Raw genomic sequence first — 24,258 nt, 5'->3', positions numbered from 1 at the left:
ACGAACCTGTCAAGCAATACCACTCTGGCTCCAAGATAAGATTGCCTCTTGGCGATCATAGCTTTCCAACTCTTGGCGATCATAGCTTTCCAACTGTCATGAATATGTACAGTTTAGGCCTAGTAACATGTAAAGCCTGAACCAAGCTAAAACAGTAACACAGAAGTGGCTTGCAGTTCCTAGCTGCTAGGAATTTACAACTCAATGGAAGGTGATAATGTAGCACCTAGGCAGCCAGAAAGACATCCATCAAGGATGGAATGCAGCTGTAGATCTCCAGGGGGGAGGGAAGAGCTGAGAGGGCTAGCATCCAGCCCCACTTCCATAGGACAGGGTCTTTGTCTCTTGGTGAGATTGGAGGTGGGTGCACATCCTGCCCCCATGAGGCCAGGACCATGTGGCCTCTTAGGTAACTGACCTGAAGGTCTACAAAAGAAGCTGACCCAGGTGAGAGTTAGAGAATAATAGAGCTAGCCAGTTAGCTTTGTTGTTTTATGCAGATATGTTTCCTAGAAGTTTTTATGCCTCTAGCATTTGCTGCCTTTTGTAACCCTATGTACTTAATAAAGTAAAAATCCCTCTACTAAGTTGTTCATTGTTTGTTGGGGACAAAGGTTCAGAATCCTGCCTATCCGTTCAGCAAGCTACCAAATCCTCATTGTGGACTAGTAACTTGAGGACTGAGACTTTAAGTAAAGAAAGTGCTCAGTGCCTGCAAGGGATATAGGTAAGCCTAGAGGGTCTCAGTGTCCCTGGACTGAGGCACTGGCACATATAGGGTGGTGGCAGTGCTACCGAACAGGGGTTCTTGAGGCTCTAGGGTTCAGGAATCAGGAACTCTAAGCACCCAAAACCCTGGGAGTGTAAGACAAGTTTACGACACCGACCTTGGTAAACTTTGAGGTAGAACTTACAGTTCAAGCCCAAGGGATCACCAGCCTACATTTCTGAGCCAAATAGCCTCTTGAGCACAATTGTGGTTCTCCCGCTGACTCTCATCTCATACTAGTCATCAAATCATTACTCCTACTCTCTGTCCCATGCTATAACTGCCAGTTGTGGCCATTTGGCTAAACCCATCTTAAGGAAAGTCTGTTGTAGGCAAAAAGTGTCCATACCAATTGCCAAAATCAGGTATAGGTTAAAAAAAAATCCTATCCAGCCCCTGAACAGTGAGCAGCTAATCTCAGAAATTTCTATTGGGCCAGTGATCTGAGTCATGTGCTCAGTCAGGCTCACAATGCTAGGGATGAAAGCCAAGCATGGAATAGAGTTATCTGGTCCTGTCCCCCAGCTGGTTCAGGCATCAGTTGGGTACCAGGCCAGTCTCCTGCCTTGTGTGGGGTAAAGACAGGGCAAACAACACAACCATTCACAACTTTTGGCAGGGGCAACAGGCTGGGCCCCTGAGCTAGGCTTAAGCCCAGTATGAAAATGTCATGGAGCATGTTACCCATGAAGGGTTTCAACATGCACCTGATAGTCCACATTTTCTTATTTAAAAACATACTAAAATACAAAAGAAAATTAAAACGTCTACTATAGAACATAACATTTAAATTACACAGTTCAGTTCTGCTGAACAGTTATTGTTCTAATACTGTACATGTCATCCAACAGTTGTTGTTGGCAACCTTCAGTCTTGAGAGACTATGGTATTGCACTCTGAGTGGTGGTTCTGGAACAGCGTCTAGTGTGGCTGAAAAGGCCGATTCAGGAGTGACAATCCCTTCCACAATGGGAGAAAGCGCAGTCTGTCCCTGGTCTGTCTCCCTGGCTATGGGTCTTCCTTCTTTGCCTTAGTCTGTTGGCCAACAGTACGACAGCATGAATTGACTTGACTCCAAAGAAATGTGAGTGGTTTTTCTGCACTTGCTCTCCACTGTAGTTCCTTGGTCCCTGAAATGCCTTCTGTTCACACAAAAGCACCTTTGAATCAAAACCAGATCTCTATTCTGAATTCTTAATAACAACAACAACAACAACAACAACAACAGGTATTTATATACTGCCTTTCTTGGTCTTTATTCAAGACTTTATTCAAGGCGGTTTACATAGGCAGGCTTTTATTTAAATCCCTTATTAAATAGGGATTTTTACAATTTCAAAGAAGGTTCTTTCTTTCAAGAACCACTACATTCAAGGTGTTTCATTCCGATCTGGCTTCACATTCTGGTCTCCATCCTCCCAAGCTCAGAGCAGATGGAATTGCTTGGCTTCAGCTTGTCAGCTGCTCCAAGGACGCACGGTGCCGGTGGCCTCGAACTGGCGACCTTGTGGATGTTATCTTCAGGCAGACGGAGGCTCTACCCTCTAGACCAGACCTCCTGCCTAATTCTGGTCTAATTCTGGTCTAATTCTTGCATTAATTTCTTCAAAAGCACCCTCAGTTTCTAAAACCAGTTTCAGGAAGGTACCAAACTTTTTAATTTGCATGCAATAAACACCTTTTCATATTGTCAATTAACATAAATAAATTATCCTTCCTAACTTACGAGTGGTAAAATGGTTGATCTGTAGTAATAAAAACATAAATTACACAGGCTTACAAAACTGAGGGTCAGAAAAGTTTTTCCCAAACTTTATGGTGGTTTGACATGAATTTGGGGTGCCGATTCCAAAAATGGCATCCATTTTGCCCTATCACGTCTAGTTTTGGAGATATAGTATAGCCTCATTAGTGAATGGTTCAAGCAGCTTCCTCATGAGGAAGCCATGGTGTAGGCTTCCTCATGAGAAAGCTGCTTGAACCATTCACAAAATATTAAAGCTATAGATTATACCTTTCCCAAATACTAAACATCCTCATCTACTGAAATATGAATTTCAGTGTATGTCTTAATGAATGACTTCATTTGAATGAATGAATTCAAAGGGTTGAAAAAATTTGAAAAAATGTACTTTTTCTTGCTAGAACTTCTTGTATTTATAAATCTTTGATAAGTTTTATTCAATCTCTCCTAGAAGACTACAATAAGCTTGTGAATGGCATAGAAATTCCCTGATGTTCAATTTCATTATGATATGAATCTTGTCCTATTTCATACCAATCTGTAATCCAAGCTAACTGTGCAGTTATCTAACAGAAAGGATTTTATCCTCCTCCTCCTCCTGTAATATGATAAGACTAATTCACAATGGCTCATTTTCTAATGTAAGTTTTTACCAGTTCGATAATGCTTATCTTGAATTGTCAGTGGTTGCATTAAAAATTAATGAACAACCTTAGACACAATTAAGATAAATTCAGTTCCAATTTAAGCAAGTTGTGTCACATTTCAATAAAGCTGCTGATTCTTACACAGGCAATGTTAGTATGCCAAGGATTCACAACTCATGTTCATGCTATATTGGCTAATATTCTATATAACATTGTATATGTCATATTCCACTCTCACTCTTCTCAGTGGGCAGAATCATTAGGAGAAGCACTATCCAGCTTTCAGTTCCTTCAAAAACTGCAGTTACATCCTCTGTTCTATATTACCAATATATTATAATACATGCATACAGAAAACAACGAAAGTACATGTTTTAAGATTCATTTTATGTACCAGAGTACATGCTCCTTAACACTGTGCAGGAGTGCATGTTACATCGATAAAAACTGTGCAAAGAAAAATGCACGTGTACGGCTGTACACTGATAACAGCGATTAGTGCCAATCAGACGCTAGCAGCCAATTGCCCCCGCCCCGCCTCGTGCACTGAGGCTGAGGCTTGAGCCGCGATTGCTTCTCACGGCTGGGGAGGTGGTACTAGAGCTCTGGTGCGGAGAGCGTGCTCCGCCTCAGGCTCAGTGTGTTCCTGAGCGGCAACGAGGACGGACGTGTCCTCAGCAGGAGCGCTGAGCCTGCCTCTCTCCTCCTCCTGAGGCCAGGGCTGGTGGGCTGAGGACGAGGAGCAGCAGAGGGGCAGCAGTGGGAAGCGTTTTTGCGCCCCTCCCCCGGGCAGCGAAGCGCAGCGAGCGGCAGACCTGCGAGGGAGGCGCCAGCGCAGCGATCGACGGGCCAGTGGAGGAGCGTTTCGGAGGGGAGCCAGCTCTTCGCCTGGCATGCCTTTGGCACCTGCTGAGGGCTTGGTGAGCCCAGGAGTGCACCTCCTCCCCTTTGTGCTAGCTAGCACTGTATCCTACTGTGAATATTAGCACACGGGGGAGGGCAATTTGTCACTGGGTTTCACACCATGGGGAAGAAGAGTCTAAGCGGGGGGGAAGCCCCCAAGCAACCTGCTCCCCCTCCTCCTTCCTCTCCCGCCTCCTCATCTGAAGGGGAGGATGAGTTTGATGAGCTTTGGGCTGTGCTTGCAGTTTTGATGCCCGGGAAAAGGAGAAGGCCCTGAGGAGGGCGGGGAGGGGTGATGGTGGTGGGGTCTCGGGTGTGGTTACCCCGCTGCGTAGGTCAACTAGGAAGGGGCGTGGTGCCAGACTGAGAGGGATTTTATCTTCTAGCAGGCGTGTGCTGGAGCCAAGTGGGGTGAGCGGTTCAGAACCTCCTGCCCCGGCTGCCCAGGTGCCAGAGGTGGAGATTACGGGCGCCTTGCAGGCCGTTCCCAGTGGTGGGCAGCCGGCTATAGGTCCTTCAGGTGAGGCGGTGCAGGATGTGGGCAACAATGTCGGCACTGTCTGGGATGAAAGGGAGGGCTTTGCTTTCCCTTCAGCGGCCCTTGCTTCACAATGGTTGCCTTGGTCTCAGTGGGGGGCTGCTAACCCTTATTACCCTTGGGGTCCTTACCAACAGGGGGCGCTGGGCGGAGGTGTGCAGGCCCCGGCAGCTGCTGCTGGGGTTGGCGCCCCCCCGCTTCCAGCCTGGGCACCCGGGGTCCAGGGCGTGCCGGGCGTGCCCCCTATGGGTCAATTGATGGGTCCTTTGGCTGCCCCTGGGATGCAGATGGGGGGCTGTTTTGATGCAGGTGAACGCCCCCGGGTGTCTTACGGGGACATTGCTCTTCCTCTTGGGGGCATTTGGCTCTGTCTGTGAAAGAGAAAATCTGGCGAGGTGAGTATGTGGATGTATTCAGCCTTTTGCAGATGGAGCCTGAGCCCATGCCGAAGGTAGGGGAGCCAGTCAGGGATCAGGAGTCTGTTCGGAGGCGTAAAATAGACAAGAACTGGGCCAATTGGCTAAATGGATATGTCATCTATGCCTCGGTCTTACTCCAGATGTATCCCAATCGTGCCCAGGCTCTGTGCAAATATTTGGACATAGTACACAGGGCTTTCAGGGACTATACGGGTAGTGCTTGGGTGGCGTATGATCACCATTTTCGCATACGTGCATCTCACGACCCTGCGCTGGACTGGCGCGTCCCACAATGGGAATTGTGGACACAGCTAGTCCTGCCATCCAGGCCGGCATGGGGTGACCGCTCTGATAGCAGGCATCTTATTGCCAGGAATAAGGTTGAACCTGGCAAGGCACCTAGCGGTGCTCAGTGGGTTCAGAACCCAAGAACCTGTTTCGAGTACAATGCGTCAGGGAAGTGCGGAAGAAATAACTGCACTTTCTTGAACGCCTGTGGCTTGTGTGGAGCAAAGCATCCCATGTCCTCGTGCCCAAAATTGGGAGGGCCAAGACAGGCCCCTGGGAGGCAGGCAGGCCGAGGCCGCGGAGGCGGGGCACCCCCCTTCAATCCTGCAGATGGAAAGGGGGCCAACGCCGATTAAGTTGCCACAGCTGTGTTCTTGGTTAAGAGTTTACCCGGACAGAGTTGCTGCCAGATGTTTGGTGAAGGGGTTTTTGAAGGGTTTTCTAATTCCGGCGGTGCGGCCTGTTGCGCCTGTGCTGACCGAGAATTTGCGTTCCGTTAAAGGGTTAGAGCATGTTGTTAGAAGGAAGATTTCTAAGGAGTTGGACCTGGGCAGGGTGGTTGGTCCTTTTTCAACCCCGTCTATTCCCAACCTGCGGGTCTCCCCTCTCGGGGTAGTTCCCAAAAAGGCCCCGGGGGAATTTCAATTGATCCATCACCTGTCTTTCCCTGAGGGATCATCTGTGAATGACGGCATCCCTGGCGAACTGTGTTCAGTCAGGTATACCTCTCTGGACCAGGCCGTGGGGAGGTTGCGGTCATGTGGTGTAGGGGCCTTGATGGCAAAGGCGGACATTGAGTCAGCATTTCGCCTATTGCCTGTCCACCTGGATAATTTTTGTCACCTGGGGTTTTGCTTCAAGGGCGCCTACTACATTGATAGGGCTCTGCCAATGGGTTGTGCAATATCCTGTGCCCATTTCGAATGTTTCAGTACCTTTCTGGAATGGGCGGTCCAATATCGGACTGGTCACATGACCACCGCGCATTATCTTGATAATTTTTTATTTATGGGACCAGCAGGTACTGGAACATGTGAACTGTTGCTTGACTCATTTGTGACGCTGTGTGAGCAACTGGGTGTTCCCCTGGCACATGACAAGACCGAAGGCCCTGTAGCCAGGTTGACCTACCTCGGCATAGAGTTGGACACCGTTAATGAATGTAGTAGGCTCCCAGAGGCAAAGCTGGTCAAGCTGTCTGGCTTGCTTCGGCAGGCTTTTGCAGCCCCCCCCCAAAAAAAGCTGACCCTCAGGGAGTTGCAGGTGCTCATAGGGCACCTCAACTTCGCTTGTCGGGTGGTGGCTCCAGGCAGGGCCTTCTTGAGGCGCATGTGTGAAGAAATGGCAGGGTTATGTAGGCCATTTCACCGCGTGCGGGTTTCGCGGTCCCTTAGGGAAGATATAGCGGCATGGCTAGCGTTCCTCGACCAGTTCAATGGGGTGTCTTTTTGGAGGCCGAGGTATTTGGTTGAGGATGAGCTTCAGGTGCAATCTGATGCGGCCGGGGGGCACGGGTTTGGGATGGTGCGCTGCCCGCTGGCCTGGTGAAGGGGTGCAGGACGGCATCACTCGAGACCTCACGTTCCTGGAGTTTTTTCCCATCTTAGTTGCTGTGCATGTGTGGGCCGAGGAATTTGCCGATTCTTCTGTCCACTTCTGGTGCGACAACCAAGCGGTGGTCAGAATCGTTAACAGTCAGACTTCTAAGTCGTCTAGGGTCATGCGCTTGGTGAGAGCGTTTGTTCTCCAGTGCCTATCAATTAACCCCCCTTTTTTCAGCTAGACACGTGCCCGGTGTGCGGAACAGCATTGCCGATGCTCTCTCTCGTTTTCAGGGGGAGCGCTTTCGGCAGCTGGCACCGGGGGCGCGGCCGGACCCAGACCCAATGCCCCTATGGCTGTGGAGCCTTGGCTCAGAGCCGACCTGGATATGATCTGGGCCTCGCTAGCGACTGCCACCAGGGTTAGTTACGCCAGAAAGATTCAAGAGTTTGTGGTTTTCCACAAGCAGCGGCATCTTGTGGACGCGTGGCCTCTGCCAGTGGATCACCTGATGAGGTTCATCATTGCCCTCAGGGATAGGGACCTGTCAGCGCTTTCGATCGCTGTCTATTTAGCCGCCCTTTTGTTTCAGGCTAGGGCTTTGGTTTGGGTTGATAGCACTTCTGATTTTCGGATCAGGAGAAGGCTGGAAGGGCTGAGAAGGAGTTGCCCCAAACCCATTGACATCCGTCAGCCGGTTACTCCTGGTATGTTGAAGGCCCTTTGTGCCGATTTTGATACGCTCTGTATGTCTCGTTACGAGGCACTGTTATTTAAGGCTTGTTGCCTGGTTTTATTTTTGGGGCTTTTCGTCCCAGTGACGTTTGTCCATTTCCAAGTTTAAGCCTGGGGATAGAGCCCTGCGGTGGGGTGATTGTGTGTTGGGAGCTAATCATGTTTCTTTATTTTAAGGCAGTCTAAAACAGATCAACGAGGTAAAGGACAATGGGTCCATTTGAAGAGTGCGGCTACTGTCAAGATCTGCCCTGTACAGGCGATTGTCGCTTATCGCAGGGTGGCACTGCAGGGTGCGGGCCCCCTTTTTCGTCATGAGAATGCCTCTCCGTTGACCATTTATCAGTTTAGGGCTGTGTTTCAAGCTGCCCTGCGGGGACGCGGCTTGGAGCCCGACCTGTTCGGCCTGCACTCTTTTCGGATCGGTGCAGCGTCGATGACAGCCAGGCTTGGCTTCCCGGCGGGGGCCATTAAAAAGATCGGCCGGTGGTGCTCTGGTGCCTTTCGGTACTATGTGCGTTAGGCCTGCAGGTCGGTGGGGCCTGGCAGGCAGTTGTTACGGGCTCCCCCAGTGGTTGGGGGACGTGTTGACTGGCATCGCCAGCCTTGGTGCAGTGCGGGGGCCGTAAGTTGGGAGTCCCTGGTTGTGTTGCCTGCGGGCATCTTGTGTTTTGTTGATTCAATGGCTTATGTTGCCTTTTCTATTTCAGGTCTGCATTGGTTGCCTCCGGTGAGGGTCCTGATCTGCGGACATTCGATTATCTTTTGGGCCCGGAAAAGAGCAGTGTCCAGCAGCTTTGGCTCCCAGTTGGGACTGGGTTTTTTTTGCCAGTGTCTCCTGGGTTGCCAGAAGGGGCATGTGATGGGGCCAGTTTATGCCTGTGCTGCTGCATTATCTGGACCGGCATCCCCCTCTTCAGGTAATCGTAGTACATCTAGGGGAGAACGATCTGGGCCAGAGGACTTCGATGTCCTTGAGGCTCCAGGCACGTAGGGAGTTCTCGATTCTTTGTAGCTGGTTCCCGGGGATGGCTATCCTCTGGTTGAATCTCCTCCCGCAGCGAGTGTGGCGGGGGGCGCGGAGTGTACGCAGGATAGATGTTACTAGAAAAAGAGTTAATGATTACCTGGGGAGGGTAGTGGTTGAGCAGGGCAGGGCAGTTATCAGGCACCCGGCTATTGGGTTTAATGGAGCCTGCCCTGTTCCACAGCGATGGGGTGCATTTGTCGCCTGTTGGCAATGATTTGTTTTAGTCAGACCTGCAGCAGGGCTTGAAGGAGTTTCTCCTTGTGGGGAGTGGTGAGGACAAGCACTAGGCTGTCCTCCCCTATGGCAGGGTAGGTAGGGACTTGGCGGGGCTGGGTAGGTAGGGACTTGGCTCGGTGTCTATCCAAGGCAGCAGGATTAAGGGTAAGTCTGAACCGCTTCCATGATGCCTGACCGGCTCCAGGAGGCAGGCAGGCAGACCCCTGGCCTGGACTGACAGGATCGCGCGGCTCTGCCGGCTAACCTGAAGTCCGGCTGCCTTGCCCCTTTGGGGGTGGCGGTGAAAGGCCTAAGCTGGCAATTGCCAGCTGGGGCCTCAAGCCAGGTGGTACGCCCAATGAGAACGTAGGGGGAGGTAGGTGGCTAGGACCGCTTCCCCCATATGGCCCCGCACGATTGATGTACAGAGTTATTGCCCTGCTGCAGTTGAAGTTTAATAAAGTGGCCCTATTTTTATCCAAGCCGAAGTCTCGTGTCTTTATTTTGCGGGTGTGGGGGTAAAACAAAAACAAAAGAATTTCACAGCAACCACACATACATCAAAACAAGACTGTTTTTCTTTCTGATATTTTATCATTATGCATATCGAGTTAGGTGGGGGAAGATATGAATAAACTGTAAGGAAGTGAAAATTGCAGCAAAACTGCATAATGCTCGGTACAAAATTAGTCATTCCCCATGGGGGGAGGGAAGAGAATTCCCAATGCACTGGTTTGACTTCAAAAATAAGACCTGACCTTCAAAAATAATAATTACCTTCAAAAAAGATAATCCAGAATTTTAAAATCCAAGAAAGATTGAGAAGAGAAATTTTGTAAACAAATCTGTTTTGCTTGCTGGGCAGAAACAATTCATCCAAATGCCCTTTTCACAGGCAATATCCTCTACCTCCCCCTGAGTTCCATTACCATTCTTTGTATATCATGTGTTTATTCCCAACTGAAGTGTTTATATACAAAATTTTATAATCATTTTTTTAATGGATACTTATTTTGATTTGCAAATGCACGTATCAGATTCTTAATGAGCAGTAGAACAGCGGTCTAAAAAGTACCATACTTTTTTTGAAAATAATTTTTTAATTCTGTTACTGGTAATTGCTGGAATAAAATTAAGAGAACATTTGTTTGCAAGGCAAAAACTTATTTTCTACTATATGAATAGCTGCATAAAACTGAATTATTCATATTTGTGGAACAGACCTTGTCATTTCCAGAATCATATGAATCACAGTAGGCGAGCAGACTAGTTTTACCCACTTAAGAACCCTATTTACTCTAAGAATCATTGGAAGTACTCAGTTTGGCTGTATCTTTGCTTTTATAATGTATACTGTATAAATTACCTCATGGTTCTTGATAAGGAAGCCCAGGCAGCACTGGTACTTTTATTAGTAAGGAAGATCTTTTTCTTGTTACATATTTAAAAATATATATAATAAGAGAAACACGCACAGCATTTTTAAATTTGAACTTGAATAAGGGCAGGAAGATTGCTTGTTTGGAAAGAAAAAAAACAGTTTCCTACAATTATTTTATAATAATTTTAACTGATATATCTTATATTTGGCTGTAGTTGTGGTGGTGAAGTCTACCAAGAACAGCACACACAATAGCTACAGAGAAGAGAGCCAGTAGTATGTGTGTGCTAGAGAGAGTGCGCAGTTTGCTTGCAGTACATTTACACAGCAGTCACTTAGTTTAATAGGCTTATACACAAGTATACAATGCCAGAAGCAAATTTACCCAGAAGCAATGCTCAATGGGAATTCCTCCAAGGAAAGTGTATACAGTTATATATTCAGAAAGTCTGTCTGAGACCTCTGATTGCACTTCTGGTTTTTGGGAAAACCAGAAGTACATTCCAGAGGCCTTCAACAGACCCTCTGAGCTATGAAGAACCCTCAAGTTTGAGGGCCTGCTGGAGGCCTTTGAAACTCACTTTTGCTTTTTCCAAAAACTGAAAGTGTGACTCACATGCCTCAGACAGGCCTTCTGAGACACAGGGCAGCTGCGGCTGCCTCCCCATGTCTCAGAATACCTCTGGTTGCGACTGGAGGTCGTGTCTGAAGGTATAGGTTGGTTTGACGCTGTGGATAAAGAGAACCAACCTATATAGGCTCTCAGCTTAAGAAAATCTTGCAATCTCTTAAAAAGAAGGAAGAGAAAAAGTATTACTTTATCCTCTTCACCCTCAGTCTGTTTCTTCACTGTTTGTGGTTATCTTTGCAAAGACACTGTTCATTGTTTTGCAACAGCTGTTCAAGGTGATTGTTAGTAGACTGAACAACTGCTTTGTTCAACTGCTTTGCAAAGCCACTGAGGAACAGGGGAAGTGAATAAACAGGGCAGTTTATTCTGAGTATGAAGCAGTACAGTATATTCCCATAATCCTGTCCATAAGTAAAGAGGAGTAAGTCTTTGAGGCATTTCTGAGCGCACACATAGGGTACTGGGCTATAAACCTGGTTTGCAGCTTGTGTGGGAGAGGAACATGGGAAAGAGGGTAAAGAGCAAGGGGAAAAGATGGTAGACAAAAAGGGGCATTCATTAGGGTTGGAAACAGTCACAGAAGAGAAAGTAAAAATATATTTTACTTTGAGATTGAAAAATCTAATTTTTACATCAGCCCAGATAGTTGTCTCTGTCCCCCACTTAGCAAACATTTTAATGTGCATAGTGCACAGTTTTCTATTCCAGCTGTACTCTTTCATATATATACCTAAGACCCATAAACTTACTTCAACTTTTTTGTTTTGTAAACAAATCTATATCTCTCTCTCTGTGTGTGTGTGTGTGTGTGTGTAGCACATATCTAATGGGAGTACTAATAAAGCTGCTATATTTTTAACAAAAAAAACCCTAACACATTCTTCCCTTAGAAATATAGTAGTGTCACCAAGAATAGAACAAAACTTCAAAATCAGAACTATAAATAAATTATTAATAGATTAAGCCTAATTAGATGATCTTTTAAATTGACTTCAAATTGTATATTTAAAATTGTCCATAGGTAGAGAGGATGCGGTACACAGTTCTCTTGCAAAAATCTTTAGGAAGGGTATCAGCTTCTGGAATAACACTGAACCTGTAAAAAACTGCACAAGATTATAAGGCCCTAGTCTTATAGATGCTTATGAGGTAAAGTGTTGTGACATTGATGGAATTGCAACAAAATCAACACCACCAAGCAGCTATTATTTAAACATGCACTATTTTTTATTATTCATTTCACTGAGTATCTCTTATGAGATACTTATGAATGTTGAAGACTGAGGGCCCAAACCTATCCAACTTTCCAGCACTGGTGCAACTGCAGTGCAGCCCCAAGGTAAGGGAGCAAATGTTCCCATACCTTGAGGGAGACCTCTGTGACTGTCTCCCCAACACAGGAAGCAGGGCATACCCCATTGGCACAGCAGCACTGGCACTGGAAAATTGGATAGGATTGGACCCTGAGTGTTGACTTTTCACTATACTCGTGGAGCCTATTTATACTCTTTAGTTCCGTTCCTTCGACTCCCCCTTCGCCCCCTTTCACAGGTGGGATGCTGAACTTTTAAGAGTCCAGTCCTATGCATTTCTACTCAGAAGTAAATTCCATTCTAGTTAATAGGGCTTACTCCCAGGAAAGTGTGGATCGGATTGTAGCCTAAATCTCATGCTTTGCTTGCTGGGAAGTCTTCCTTGCTGGACTGTTCTCTCTCTTCCCCCCCCCCCCAGGCTGGAGAGCCTGAACCATCTGGGGGGGGGAATTGGGCAAACACTCCCTGGGTTTTTTAAAGCAATCCCCTCGGTTGCTACCGCACCTGCCCCTGTGTGTGTGTGTGTGTGAGTGAGTGAGCGAGACAGAGAGCTCCACCTTGCTGCACTGTGCTCTGGCTACAGAGATTTTCCACCCCCCCCTTCCCCTCCTCAACCTCTTTGCAGGCTCAGTGGCTCCAAGAGTCTTACTGTTCCTTTGAAAGGGGAACCACTTCCATGGCTCCAGGGCTATTTCCCTGCCTGGGAGAGGTGGAGTCTTTTTGCAGTGTTTTGGGCTGCCTGGAGCAGAGGCCAGCGCAGGGCAAAGGTGTGTGTGACTTTCAGATCCCCCACCTCATTGAGACAAATCCGAAGATTTAAAAAAATCGGTGGATAAATAGGTTGCACCTGTATTACAAAAGGTCTGTAATTTTGGCACTTTGTATTTATGAACATTCCCTGTAATATTTTAGTTCACCATTACAGAATGCGTTCCCTAAAACACAAGTGGATAAAACAGTAAACAAACATTTAACAGATACACCCTCATTTTTTAAAAATTTTTAAAATTATTTTTATGAATAATGATTATTTCCTCCTTTACAGACTCACTCTGAACTCCATGGGAAAGCACAACCTTCCATGTTTCTGAAGTCACTTCTTTTACATCCACCTGATAATGATGAATGGGGACACCTCCATGTGAATCTGGTTTATTGAATGAGACCTTAGCAACAGTCTGTGATATTTCTATAATTTTCACTCCATGTGGACTGGATGGAACATCTAGAAAAGAGTACAGAAAAATTTAATTAGACAGCAGTAACTGGATAATATATGAGTAACAATAAACCCATAGTATTCTGTTTAGCATCTTGGCAAAAAACAGATTCTATGTAAATGTTGCTGAATTTAAGTATCTTCAACACTTGAAACAACACTTTAGAACTAGAAAATGAAACTATTGGCAATGCAATTGTTAAATGATTTACAACCCAATCTTACACTTACCATGCACCCTTATTCCTGGTCCTCCACAGGCACTTACTGCCATAAAGCACTCAGTGTCAGTGGGAAAAGGTGCTCCACCAGTATGCTAGTCAATATGCCCACCCCCACCAATATGCCTTCTCACTTCAGTGCTTCTCCTGCTGATGGCCAAGGCAGATGTCAGCAGGAGGGGCAAGGGGAGGTTGGGATAGAATGGGGCAAAATGGGGGGTGCGGAGGGTGTTCTGCCAAATTACAATCCAGTCTCTGCCTGGAGAATTATGCCCACATTTACCTAATTAGCACTCCTTTTTCACCCAAGAATGACCCTGGTTCTGCCCTGCAGTCCTGCTGGACCCCACCTCCAGGGTAGCTCCCCTGTTCAATCTGCAGAGGTCCTCTCTCCTGCCAGCAGCCTCCCGCCACTACATCAGACCCTTGGTCCTCAGCAGGTCTTGGGCACAGCAGCCACACACCAAACTCCAGTGCCTCCAGCAGTCTGTTCCAGCAGTCTCCAAAGTCCATTCACCCATCAGTCCATTAATCCAGTCTCCCCTGCCTCAAGCTTTCCTCCTTCTGCTGCTCACACCAAACTCTCCCTTCATCAGGTGCTTTTATGCCTGAGGGCCCTATTGCCTTCAAGTGACTGCAGCTGTGCAGCACACCCTCTGCTGAAAGCCCAGGCCTTACCCTTAAAGGGGCCACTGCTGACACCACACCCTACCTCCTTGTCAGATCTACCGAGATTCCAATACAGAGGGTGAGGGATGGACGGATCAGGCCTGGGAGGGGGTGGAATCGGTGCAGCCAATATCCTAACTCTCTTTCCAGACTCAGTTTTATGACACAGATCCACACAGACCTGCACCAGCTATTTAGCTGTTGCAAGTGCGAGTAGAGCCCCTACCTCATGGACGCTTATCCCTGGGGAAGAGAACAAATGTTCTCTTACCCAGAGGAGACCTCTTGGACTGCCCCCTCCACCAGTGAATGCAGTGGTTGCCATTTTGGAGCTGCTGCATAAATGGGGAAAATGGATAGAACTGGGCTGCTAATTTCACTTACGTTAGCAGATTTAGGGCCCAATCCTATCCAATTTTCCAGTGCTGCTGCAGCCGTGCCAATGGGGCATGCACTGCATCTTGTGGTGGAGCAGCAGTCACAGAGGCCTCCTTAACATACGGGAACATTTGTTCCTTTACCTTGGGGCTGCATTGCGGCTGTACCGGTACTGGAAATTTGGATAGGATTGGGCCCTTATGTGTCTGCTGTCCTCCATTTCTCCTGCCATCTTCCTGGCCAAGCAATGTCACTACAGTACTATCTAGCTCCAAACTTAAAATGTAAATACCCAATGTTTGCACCTTTGTTACTTGAATGATATGGATCTACCACCCATGTTAATACACATCTTACCACTATCAAACCTTTTAAGTGGCCCAAATGGCAGTATCCAAATTTTTGGCCTCCACATTTTGGTTGCCACTGTCTCCCATTTAAAGAAACAGTCAAGCAGGCAAGGAGAGTAGAGAACACATTGATTTCAGAGCACTACTGCACCTCCCCACTTTTACTTCCATTGCTCCCTGGTTGTCCCCTCCCAGTTGTGTCCAAACCAATGGGCTAGGTGATTTTTCTCTGGCCCCAGCATGCTCTGCCCAGCCTGTCCGAAATTCCAACTAGGCGTCCCCAGAACAAGCAAAAAATTGTTGAATTAGTTAGGGAGAATTCTATGCTCTTGCCTTTTTCTTGTCCATAGACAAGTGGATAAAAAGGAGATATAGACTGCGTAATCCTGTTTGGCTCACTCTCATGGAAGCAGAATGATCAGAACCAGATTGCTACCACACCTTGCTAGATTTTTTTCTCTAGCAGCACTATTGCTGTGATTGCTTGCACCAGTGGTGCTGGAGGAAGTGATGGATTGCTACTGCACTTATGCTGGATCCTAACCCCGTCCCCAGGGAGTTCAGAGCGGTGTGAAGCCGCTCCGCTCTCCTCAGACTTATGCCACCTCAGGACCATATGTGAGTCTGAGGAGACCCATAAGGGAAAGGGCGCCTTACCTGGCTGAGCCTCAGCCTCTGGCTTGAGCCATCTTTGGCTCCTATCCTGCAATGGATACAGCGCAAGCCTCTTGGCTTGCCTGTTCCAGCACAGGGTAGGATTGTGCCCCTAGTCATTTAAAAGATTATCATGAGAGAGAGAGAGAGAGAGAGATCCTTGGGAAGTATCTCCTGATTAGAGATGAATGATACAGGGAACTGCATGGCCACTGAAAAAGTTGTTATGGTAGGAATGCAACACATTCAATAACACCTCTTCAGGAGTTCCCCTTTATCTTTGGACTGATGTTTGTGGAGCACACTTTAGTACTTGTATTGGTTATCTTTTATATTATCTGTTTTTTTATGGGATCTGCATTATGAACACACACTTCCCTCTGAAGCCACTGGTTACACTCAAAGTGCAATTTGAGATAGATTTGAACCATCAGGACAACTGCTAAGCTTACTACATTATCAAGACAATCCTTCCTTAGGAAAAGCAAAATTCAATTAGGCTTCTGTATCAATAACTGCTTCCATGATGGGAAGATGTTTACATGGAAGCAGGTTTCACAGCTGAAATATTTAGCAGTATTCCTTAGGCTTGTGCCACTCTACGGCCATCCCTTGAAATGCCGCTCGCTGGCCCAGACATAATTGTGGTGACGTGATAATATAATCACAATTACAGTTGGGCCTTGGCATCCAGATGGGTTCTATTCTCAGATCCTCCATGGCTGCAAAAAACAAACACAATTAATGGCCCAATCCTGAGCTGCCCGGCATGCGGGGCTGCATCGGCACAAAAAAGGGCTGCTGCTACATCCAGCACACTCCAGGGAGCTGCCAGAGCCTCCTTGGGAGAGGGCTACTCTCTTCTGTGGAAACAGTATTTCCACTGGGGTTTGTTGAATCATAATCTACATAGTATGATTATTATACATACACACATATGGAGCAATTCAAAGAGTGATCTAGGCCGGTGCAAGTCCCCTGCACCAGCCTCCTGGTGTTACAAAAGTGCCATAAAGCACTTCTGTGCCACCGGGTGAGTCAGGAGGACGGGGCAGGAGACTCGTGTTGGCCTCTGGAAGCTGAATACAGCCCTAGCAGTGCCAGCAGAGGGAAAGTATGAGCAGGTAGCAGACCACGAGCGCAGAGGTCTGGGGAGGGTGGGAGGAGGTGTTACAGGAGGTGTGAAGTGGAGGAAAGGTGACCTGTGGCCAACCCAGGCCCAGGAGGGAGTAGAGCCAGGATCCAGCACTTAGGTCGAATTCTAACCCCCGTCCTGGGCGGTCCAGACTAGTGCAGGTTTGCTTGGATCTGCGCCACCTCTTTAGGTGGCGCAGATCCAAGTAGCCCCATTCAGGCCCCTGCCGCATTACCCGAGGGAAGCAGAGTCAATTCTTATTGCCCTGGATTGCACCATAGCCAGCCCCAACCCTGCGCTGGATACAGCACAGCTCAGCCAGTCCGCCTGGTCCAGTGCAGGATAGGTTTGGGCTGTGAATTAATATTGCTTAGAATTGCTGGCATTTCTTTTTTCTTTATGATGACTTTCATTAAGTATACATTTTCAATATTGCTGTAGTGCAGAATAAATGCTAAACAAATCACATATCATGATGAAAAGATGTTAATGTGTTCTTAAAGCTGCTGTCAGTCCCGTCACACAAAACTACTGTATTAACAGACACAAATATACATTTTAGGGGTTACAGTACTTGTGAACTATTTACTTGACAGGTTTTTTTCTCCTTTGCTTTGAGGAAATTTATTGAGCTGCATATCCTATTATTTCCTCACACAAAACTGCTCTGCAACAAAAACACTCCAATCCTTCCTCTTTTAAACAACTGCTTTAAAGAATACATTAAGGGTCATTCTCATAAAGCTGATAAAGAAAATGTTAATTGCATATGAAGAAGGCACAGTGACATTTAGGCAGCATAATCAACCTTTAAGAATTACAATTAGAGTAAATGAAGTTAGAAAGAAAGCTACATAATCATCACCTTGCAATATCCTGGCTTTGTTTCAGTACTCCCCAGTTCACACCATTTGGTACCTAGATTTATGTGCTGTAATGTAACATATTATAGACTAGCTATTGAAAGTAGCAAATAAAGGAGATTGTGTTCTTATATCTCCATAGCTCTTCAGTAATATCATTCCGGATATACTTTAAGACGAGATAGATGTGTCAGTTTCTGTTGTGCATTACACGATCACTGTGTATGACTGACATCATATAAGTACTGAATACTGAATACCAGTTTGCATCCTCTTATTCAAATTCTATTTGTCTCTCAAAATACTAATTTCCTCCAGAACGATCAACTGTAAGGCTGTTTTCTTGAAATATTAAATAACTGGTGTTCTAATAGAATTATGCAGCTTGTATTCAAGAAGTTATCCTTATGGAAAGGAAAAAAATATATATAATTGTAAGAAAGTTTGTGCCACAGAAACCTGGTAGCCTCTCTAAGAGAATGGCTATGGAGGGCAAGCAGTCTTCCCTGAAACCACTTCTCCCCTTAACACACAAAGCAGTTATTAAGAAATGGGAAGAGATGGAAGAGACAAGAAGCACAACTAGTTACACATAACCTAGAAGGCTTTCAAGTTATTTTTTCCTAATTGAAGCTCCTCATGCCATATTCGCAAATTATTTTTTAAACTCAAAGGGACTGTCAGAAGCACAGGGGAACTGCTTTTCAAAGTTTAAAAAAATCCAGCTTGGTTTTTGCCAAAAACAGGCTGATGTATTCAACAGAGAACTTGACTGTAAGGTGCTAAATTTTGTTACATACAGAGCTATGTGGACTGTGCCCCTTTCACTGGTTGCATCATTACAGACCATCTTGAGTTCAAGGAAACTCATATGTGATTTGCTTTGCCTTCTTTGCCAAAATGTGGAATATCAACAAAATAGCAAATCTAAAACTAAGTATTGCTTAATGTCAATTAAATGGCTAACAGGACTTTGCAGTGGTATCCCACTTTTCCATTCCCAAAGTAGAGATGCCTGCTGAACTTGCTATCTTATGATGTTCAGATAGCTGTTTGCAATGTAATCCCATGCTTGTAAAAAAAACACTTCTCTAATCCAATAGAGGGTAATTGGACTTCAGTGTATAGGTGGGGCCTCAGTACCTGTGGATTTTCATTTTTTCTCCCAAACCCACACTGAGCCAGACTTGGCCCAACCTGAACCCTCCAAAGGCAACTGGAGCCATGCTCTGGTTGGCCCCAGAGGGCTTTCTGAAGCCTGCACAGGCCACATTTCCCTCAGAATGCCTTAAGAGGCATAAAAATGTCACTTCTGGTTTTCCTTAGGAAACTGTGTTACGTGAAAATCCCCTTTTTCCTTTTAAGTTGTGATTTTATATCTGGTTATGTTATTATGGACTAAAATATCATGCAGGCCAAAAACTTCTCACAGGCCAAACTCCCAAAAAACCCTGGTCAAGCCACAAACTCATGGATCACACAACCTCCACCTCTCCAGGTCGCTTATACAGCCTCTACCTCTCCAGACTGGCATAATAAATCGTTGCTTAAGTGCCTCCTATTGTTGTATTGTTTAACTCAATCACTGCTTATTGTGTAAGTTCCCCTAGCTAGGAAGTCAACCATTAGACACACTGAATTTTGCTGATAAGGGACATCCTGACCCCAAACACCCTGGTGGGTGGCTGTTTTCCCCCAGCTCAGTGCCCAGCCCATCTCGGTCACACAAAAAATCCTTTTTAAGAGAGGGCTTCGCCTCATGCTTGCTGTCTCTGGGCTCCCCCCTCCAAGGACACAACACATCTGTGTTGTGAGGGTCCTCCATAGGACTCTCCATCTCCCATCCAACTGCTTTTCAGGACAGGTAACTATATGCGTCTGGAACTCTTTCCCTTCTTTCTTTCCCACCTATTTCTTCCCTTCTCTCCCCATCTTTAGTTAGCAACGGGGTTTAGCAGACCAGGGACCCCTAAAATCCTTCCCTGCAAATTTCCCTTTTCCTAATTTCCTCGGATGCACCAAATACATGTCACATGCAACCACCTTAAAGCTAGGTACACTTTTCGAGAACTAGTACCAAGAAATGCGCATTATGTTTTCCTCTGTGCTTTTGTAATAAAACTCTAATCTTGTATTAAAAAGTTATCTTTCTCTCAGTCTCCTCCTTAAGCAAAAAAAGGGAATTTCTCTGCATTACGCCGTCTTGTTATCTAGCCTGTGATCCTGAAGTTCCAAAAAGGGGAGGATACTAATTCCCCTAAACAAAACAGCCCCTTTTGGTAACAACTGGAAGTGACTTTTCAGCCTGAAATTGCCATTCTGAAGGCCGCAGAGGTTGCAGATGAACGTGCATTGTCACTGCAGGCTTCAAAAAGCCCTCCAAAGGCAACCACAGCTCCAGTCACCTTCAGAGGCTTTAAGGGGCTGAAACCGTGGGTTTATCCATGGTTTTTGGTATCTGTTGGTGGGGGGGACGGACAGAGAACTGATCCCCTGTGGATACCAAGGGCCCACTTGTAGTCCAAATTTAAAACAAAACTTAATGTATTGGACAACTACTTTAAATCTAATGTAAAAATATGACATTGATTTATGGATAATTGTTTATAGTACAAGGATACAAAACACAACATTTAGGGACAGTGTTGAAGTATTATTCATGCACATATTTACGCAGTACAAAACTTTGTAGAGTTATGAATAATGAGTTATGAACCTTCTTATCATAATTGCTGCATCAACAGAAATTAGCTATTGTTGGAGTCAGTTTTTCTTCTTGGTAGTGATTTAGATCCCCAGCACCTTTGATGTTGAAAGTTGTTTTTTTCCCCATTCCCTTTAATTAATTTGGTAATAACTTATTTCAATATCTTCTTAATGAAAATCTCAAGTTAAGTAACAAAACAAACAGGGGAGGGGCAGGCAGAGGGCTTACCCACAACAGAACAAACTCTTGATATTCCCAGAAATGGCACAGAACGTAGACACTATTGGTGTGTATTGACTGATCATAGCTGTTTGCTTCATAGATTATGGTTGTTTTTGCTCTTGTTTTATGTTACGTTTGCATTATTCTTAGGCCATCTTGAGTACTGATTTTTTTCTGTTAACTCAGAATAAACATTCTTAAGTAAATAAACAAAACAAATACATTTACATACCGGCCAAACCAAGGACGTATTCTTGATATCGCGTCCCTATTCTGTTCGTGGCTGTGCAATTGTACCGTCCAAAATCATGATCTGATGTGGGAGCAATCTTTAGAAACACAGATAGATAAATAGATAAATACAAATTTGAATCATTGTGTACATGAATACAGTAGAAAGTTGTAATAATTATATTTAGATTTTACTTCAAAGTTCTTTTGAATCTGGTTACAGGTTTAGTGATTGAAACATGTGAAAAGAAAAAAAACCATTGTCATTAAAATAAACTGAAGGTTTGGAAAGTGGGTAGATCAGTTCCTCAAACTGTATACCAAATGTGAGCACTGTATCTGCACTCAGTTGCATCCCAAAGAGCTAAAAGAAATCTCTGTCATTCATCTCCTCCCATTACCTATGAGTGGAAAACATGACTAATCCCAGGGGATGAACAAGGTTAGTGCTTCTCCCATAACCCGTTGCATAAGGCCAAGTGGGGAGAAGGCAGGCTGCTGTGGCAGAGTTAGACAGCTTCGTGGTGGATGCATTGGTTTGCTTCCTCAATATGTGCCAAGTAGTTGAATGGCATACACATAAGACAAGATTTGGGAGATCAGGATGCGATGGAGCTAATTGGCAGGCCATAGGAGTGACAAGAAACATGGAAAGGGATAAAAATAATAATAATAAAACATAAAACAATAAGATGAAGAAGCAAAGAAATACTGGAAAATGATACATAAAGTGTTGCATGAGGTATTGCATTGTGTATTACTATTCAAACCAGAAATATTCCTCCTAAATGTGACATCAGAAATTAAAGACCAATCTAAGAAACACCTTATTGTACATATTGTTACAGCGGCAAGAATATTGTTTGCGCAAAAATGGAAATCTATAGATGTGCCAACTAAAGAAAATTTAATAGATAAAATTTATGAAGTAGCAGAAATGGAAGTTTCAACAGAAAGAATGAAAGAGAGAGATTTAGATAGAATAAGAAAATATTGGAAGTTTTTTTATGATTGGGTAGACAAATTTATTTAGACAAGATTGAGTGTTTCATAAAAGTCAATTTTTTATATTGATAAATATGATAGCCTTTGTATTGATGATTATTATCTTTTTTTAAATTAATTGGATGTTGTATGTTGGAATCTGGAGCCAAACCTTATGTGTAACCTGTGTTGTACCCACCCAAAGTTAAACCTATTTCCTTTCCTGTATCTGTAATAAATAAATAAATAAATAAATAAATAAATAAATAAATACAAAAAACAAAAAACAAGAAGATGAAGAGCAGGGGATTTTTTGGCATGGAGGTAAGGGGTGTGGGGAAAATGGCACAGTGGTTTTTGCCTTATCCCTTGGGGGGGAACCACATGAGCACTGAAGTGGGTCTTTGTTTGCCCACCTGTCCTCTTTCATAGCAATCATCACAGCTACCTCCCCACCCCCACTTTATCAGCTGTGCAGTTTGGTGAGGTAGTAGGCTAGGGATTATAAAAGGAGTTAGTACTGATTATCTCCCTGTTTCTTAAATGGTTTGGGTTATTGCTGGTAGACCTAGGAAGGGGATTGTTAACTGCCCCTCCACCTACTTGTTATCTGGGCCTACAGTTTTGTCTGGAGCCAACTGGGCATCTTAGAAAAAAAGAAGAAAAAGAAGCAGAAGGGAGAAGGTTGCAAGGAGTTCTAGGGTATTGAGAGTGGTGTGTAGGATTTGGATGTTCTGTTTATGGAAGCAATACACACACCTGCACAAGCACTGAGAATAACCTTTTAAGAATGCTGATTTGGTGACCACAAAGTATGCACTTGCACGGCCTCAAACAGCAGTGAGTCCACCCAGCCTCCATGCTTAGCTTGTGCAAAGCCTTCTTTGAACCCGTCTCAATCTTGTGACATCTCTACCACCTCAGTATCCAACACATTTATCATATCTAATCTCCATATTAATATGTCTGAAGTGAAAACGCTCCTCAGAAACTAGTGTCCCTCTGGTGAAAAAGTTTGGAGACCCCTGACAGAATTAGCAGAAGGAGAGCAACAGGCTGACCTGAGTGAGGAAGGGGGACAAACATAATTAAAGATAATTTGGTTGAGTTAGTGGAAGGTACATCTGCACCAGGACCAGGTGAGGATTACTGTACTTGTGAGGAGTGGGAATCTTTACTGAAAATACAAGTTGAGTCTCCTTGGGTGCCCAATCCCTTCTTTAGGGAAGGCTATGCCAGACTGAGGTGCTATAGGTGGCAATCACTATTCCAGGTCTGTGGTCTGATGTGGCAAGGTGGGTGGTTCACCTTACTGGTTGTTGGTGGACCATCTGGCTGGTAGCCAGTCACAATGGGCATACATCCCCTTGCCCCATGGGTGCAGAATGTAGCGAGTGGGATCCAGAACTACCCATATGGGAAGGTTTCTCTTCCCGTGTAAAAGAAAAAAAATCTGGAAAGGGGAATACATTGATTATTTATTTCAGTTTCTAGCAGGAATTTAAACCTGTTTCATAAGATATAGGTGCCAGTACAAGATCAGGAGACTGCTTGCAGCAATAAAATACATAGGAGCTGAGCACATTGGTTGTCTGGTTGTAGTATCTATATGTAGTTGATTTTGCAAGTCTGTCAAAGCCAAGGTGCTGGTCAAGTATTTAGACATAGTATGTCAGGCCTTCATGGACTATACTAGCAAAGCCTGGTTAGTCAACCATAAAAAGTTTCACATATGTGCAGCCTTGGACTAGCAAAAGCAGCAGATGGAACTTAGGTTCCAAAATACAATTCCTCCCAACAAGAGGCAACTATTTACACTGGTTATCTTGGAGCCGTTGTTAGATGCTTTCTAACACGTCTGGTGGTTGGCAACCTTCAGTCTCGAAAGACTATGGTATAAGCCTACAGCACCTGGTATTCCCGTGTGGTCTCCCATCCAAGTACTAACCAGACCTGATCCTGCTTAGCTTCCAAGATCAGACAAGATCAGGGATATGCAGGCTAACAGTGTGTCTAGTTATGAGGTAGGCTATTTAAGGCTGCAATCCTATCCATACGTACCTGGGAGTAAGCTCCATTTACTATAATAGGAGTAGACATACAGAGGACTGGGTTCTGTGGCCCTTTTTCATGGCCTTTTGTCCGAGTAAGTTGCTACAAGGAGTAAAAAGGGCCCTGCATGTTAAAATCCAGCAGAGATGATCTAAAACAGGCCAATGGGGAAGAGGGCATATGGAAAGGTTCTATTTTGTTCCCAGTCACTTATCTTTGAAAGTATTTGTTCTATTTTGTTCCCAGTCACTTATCTTTGAAAGTATTTGAAAGTATTTGTTATACAGAGCAGCAAAACAGGGATTGTTCTAATATTGTACTAATTTTTGTACTGGAATAGGAGGACACGTTAATCAAAGAGATTCCTATGAAAATTTCATTATGCATTCCTTCTGGACTGGAACTGCTTCAGTGACA

The 24,258-nt window shown here is 45.1% G+C and overlaps 1 protein-coding gene across 1 annotated transcript in view; it reads right to left on the bottom strand.

Moving 5' to 3' along the window:
- The window catches only part of NCAM2 (neural cell adhesion molecule 2), a 160,588-nt gene that overhangs the window by 64,067 nt on the left and 72,263 nt on the right, over positions 1 to 24,258 (bottom strand). The window contains exons 13-14 of the mRNA XM_066621290.1: positions 20,807 to 20,903; positions 13,208 to 13,381 (exon numbers count right to left, since the gene is read on the bottom strand). Coding sequence (XP_066477387.1) covers positions 13,208 to 13,381; positions 20,807 to 20,903 — 271 coding nt within the window. The remainder of the gene's footprint in view (positions 1 to 13,207; positions 13,382 to 20,806; positions 20,904 to 24,258) is intronic.

Source organism: Tiliqua scincoides, chromosome 3 (assembly GCF_035046505.1).
Source record: "Tiliqua scincoides isolate rTilSci1 chromosome 3, rTilSci1.hap2, whole genome shotgun sequence".
Taxonomy (NCBI): domain Eukaryota; kingdom Metazoa; phylum Chordata; class Lepidosauria; order Squamata; family Scincidae; genus Tiliqua; species Tiliqua scincoides.
This window is presented reverse-complemented; position numbering and strand designations above follow the sequence as displayed.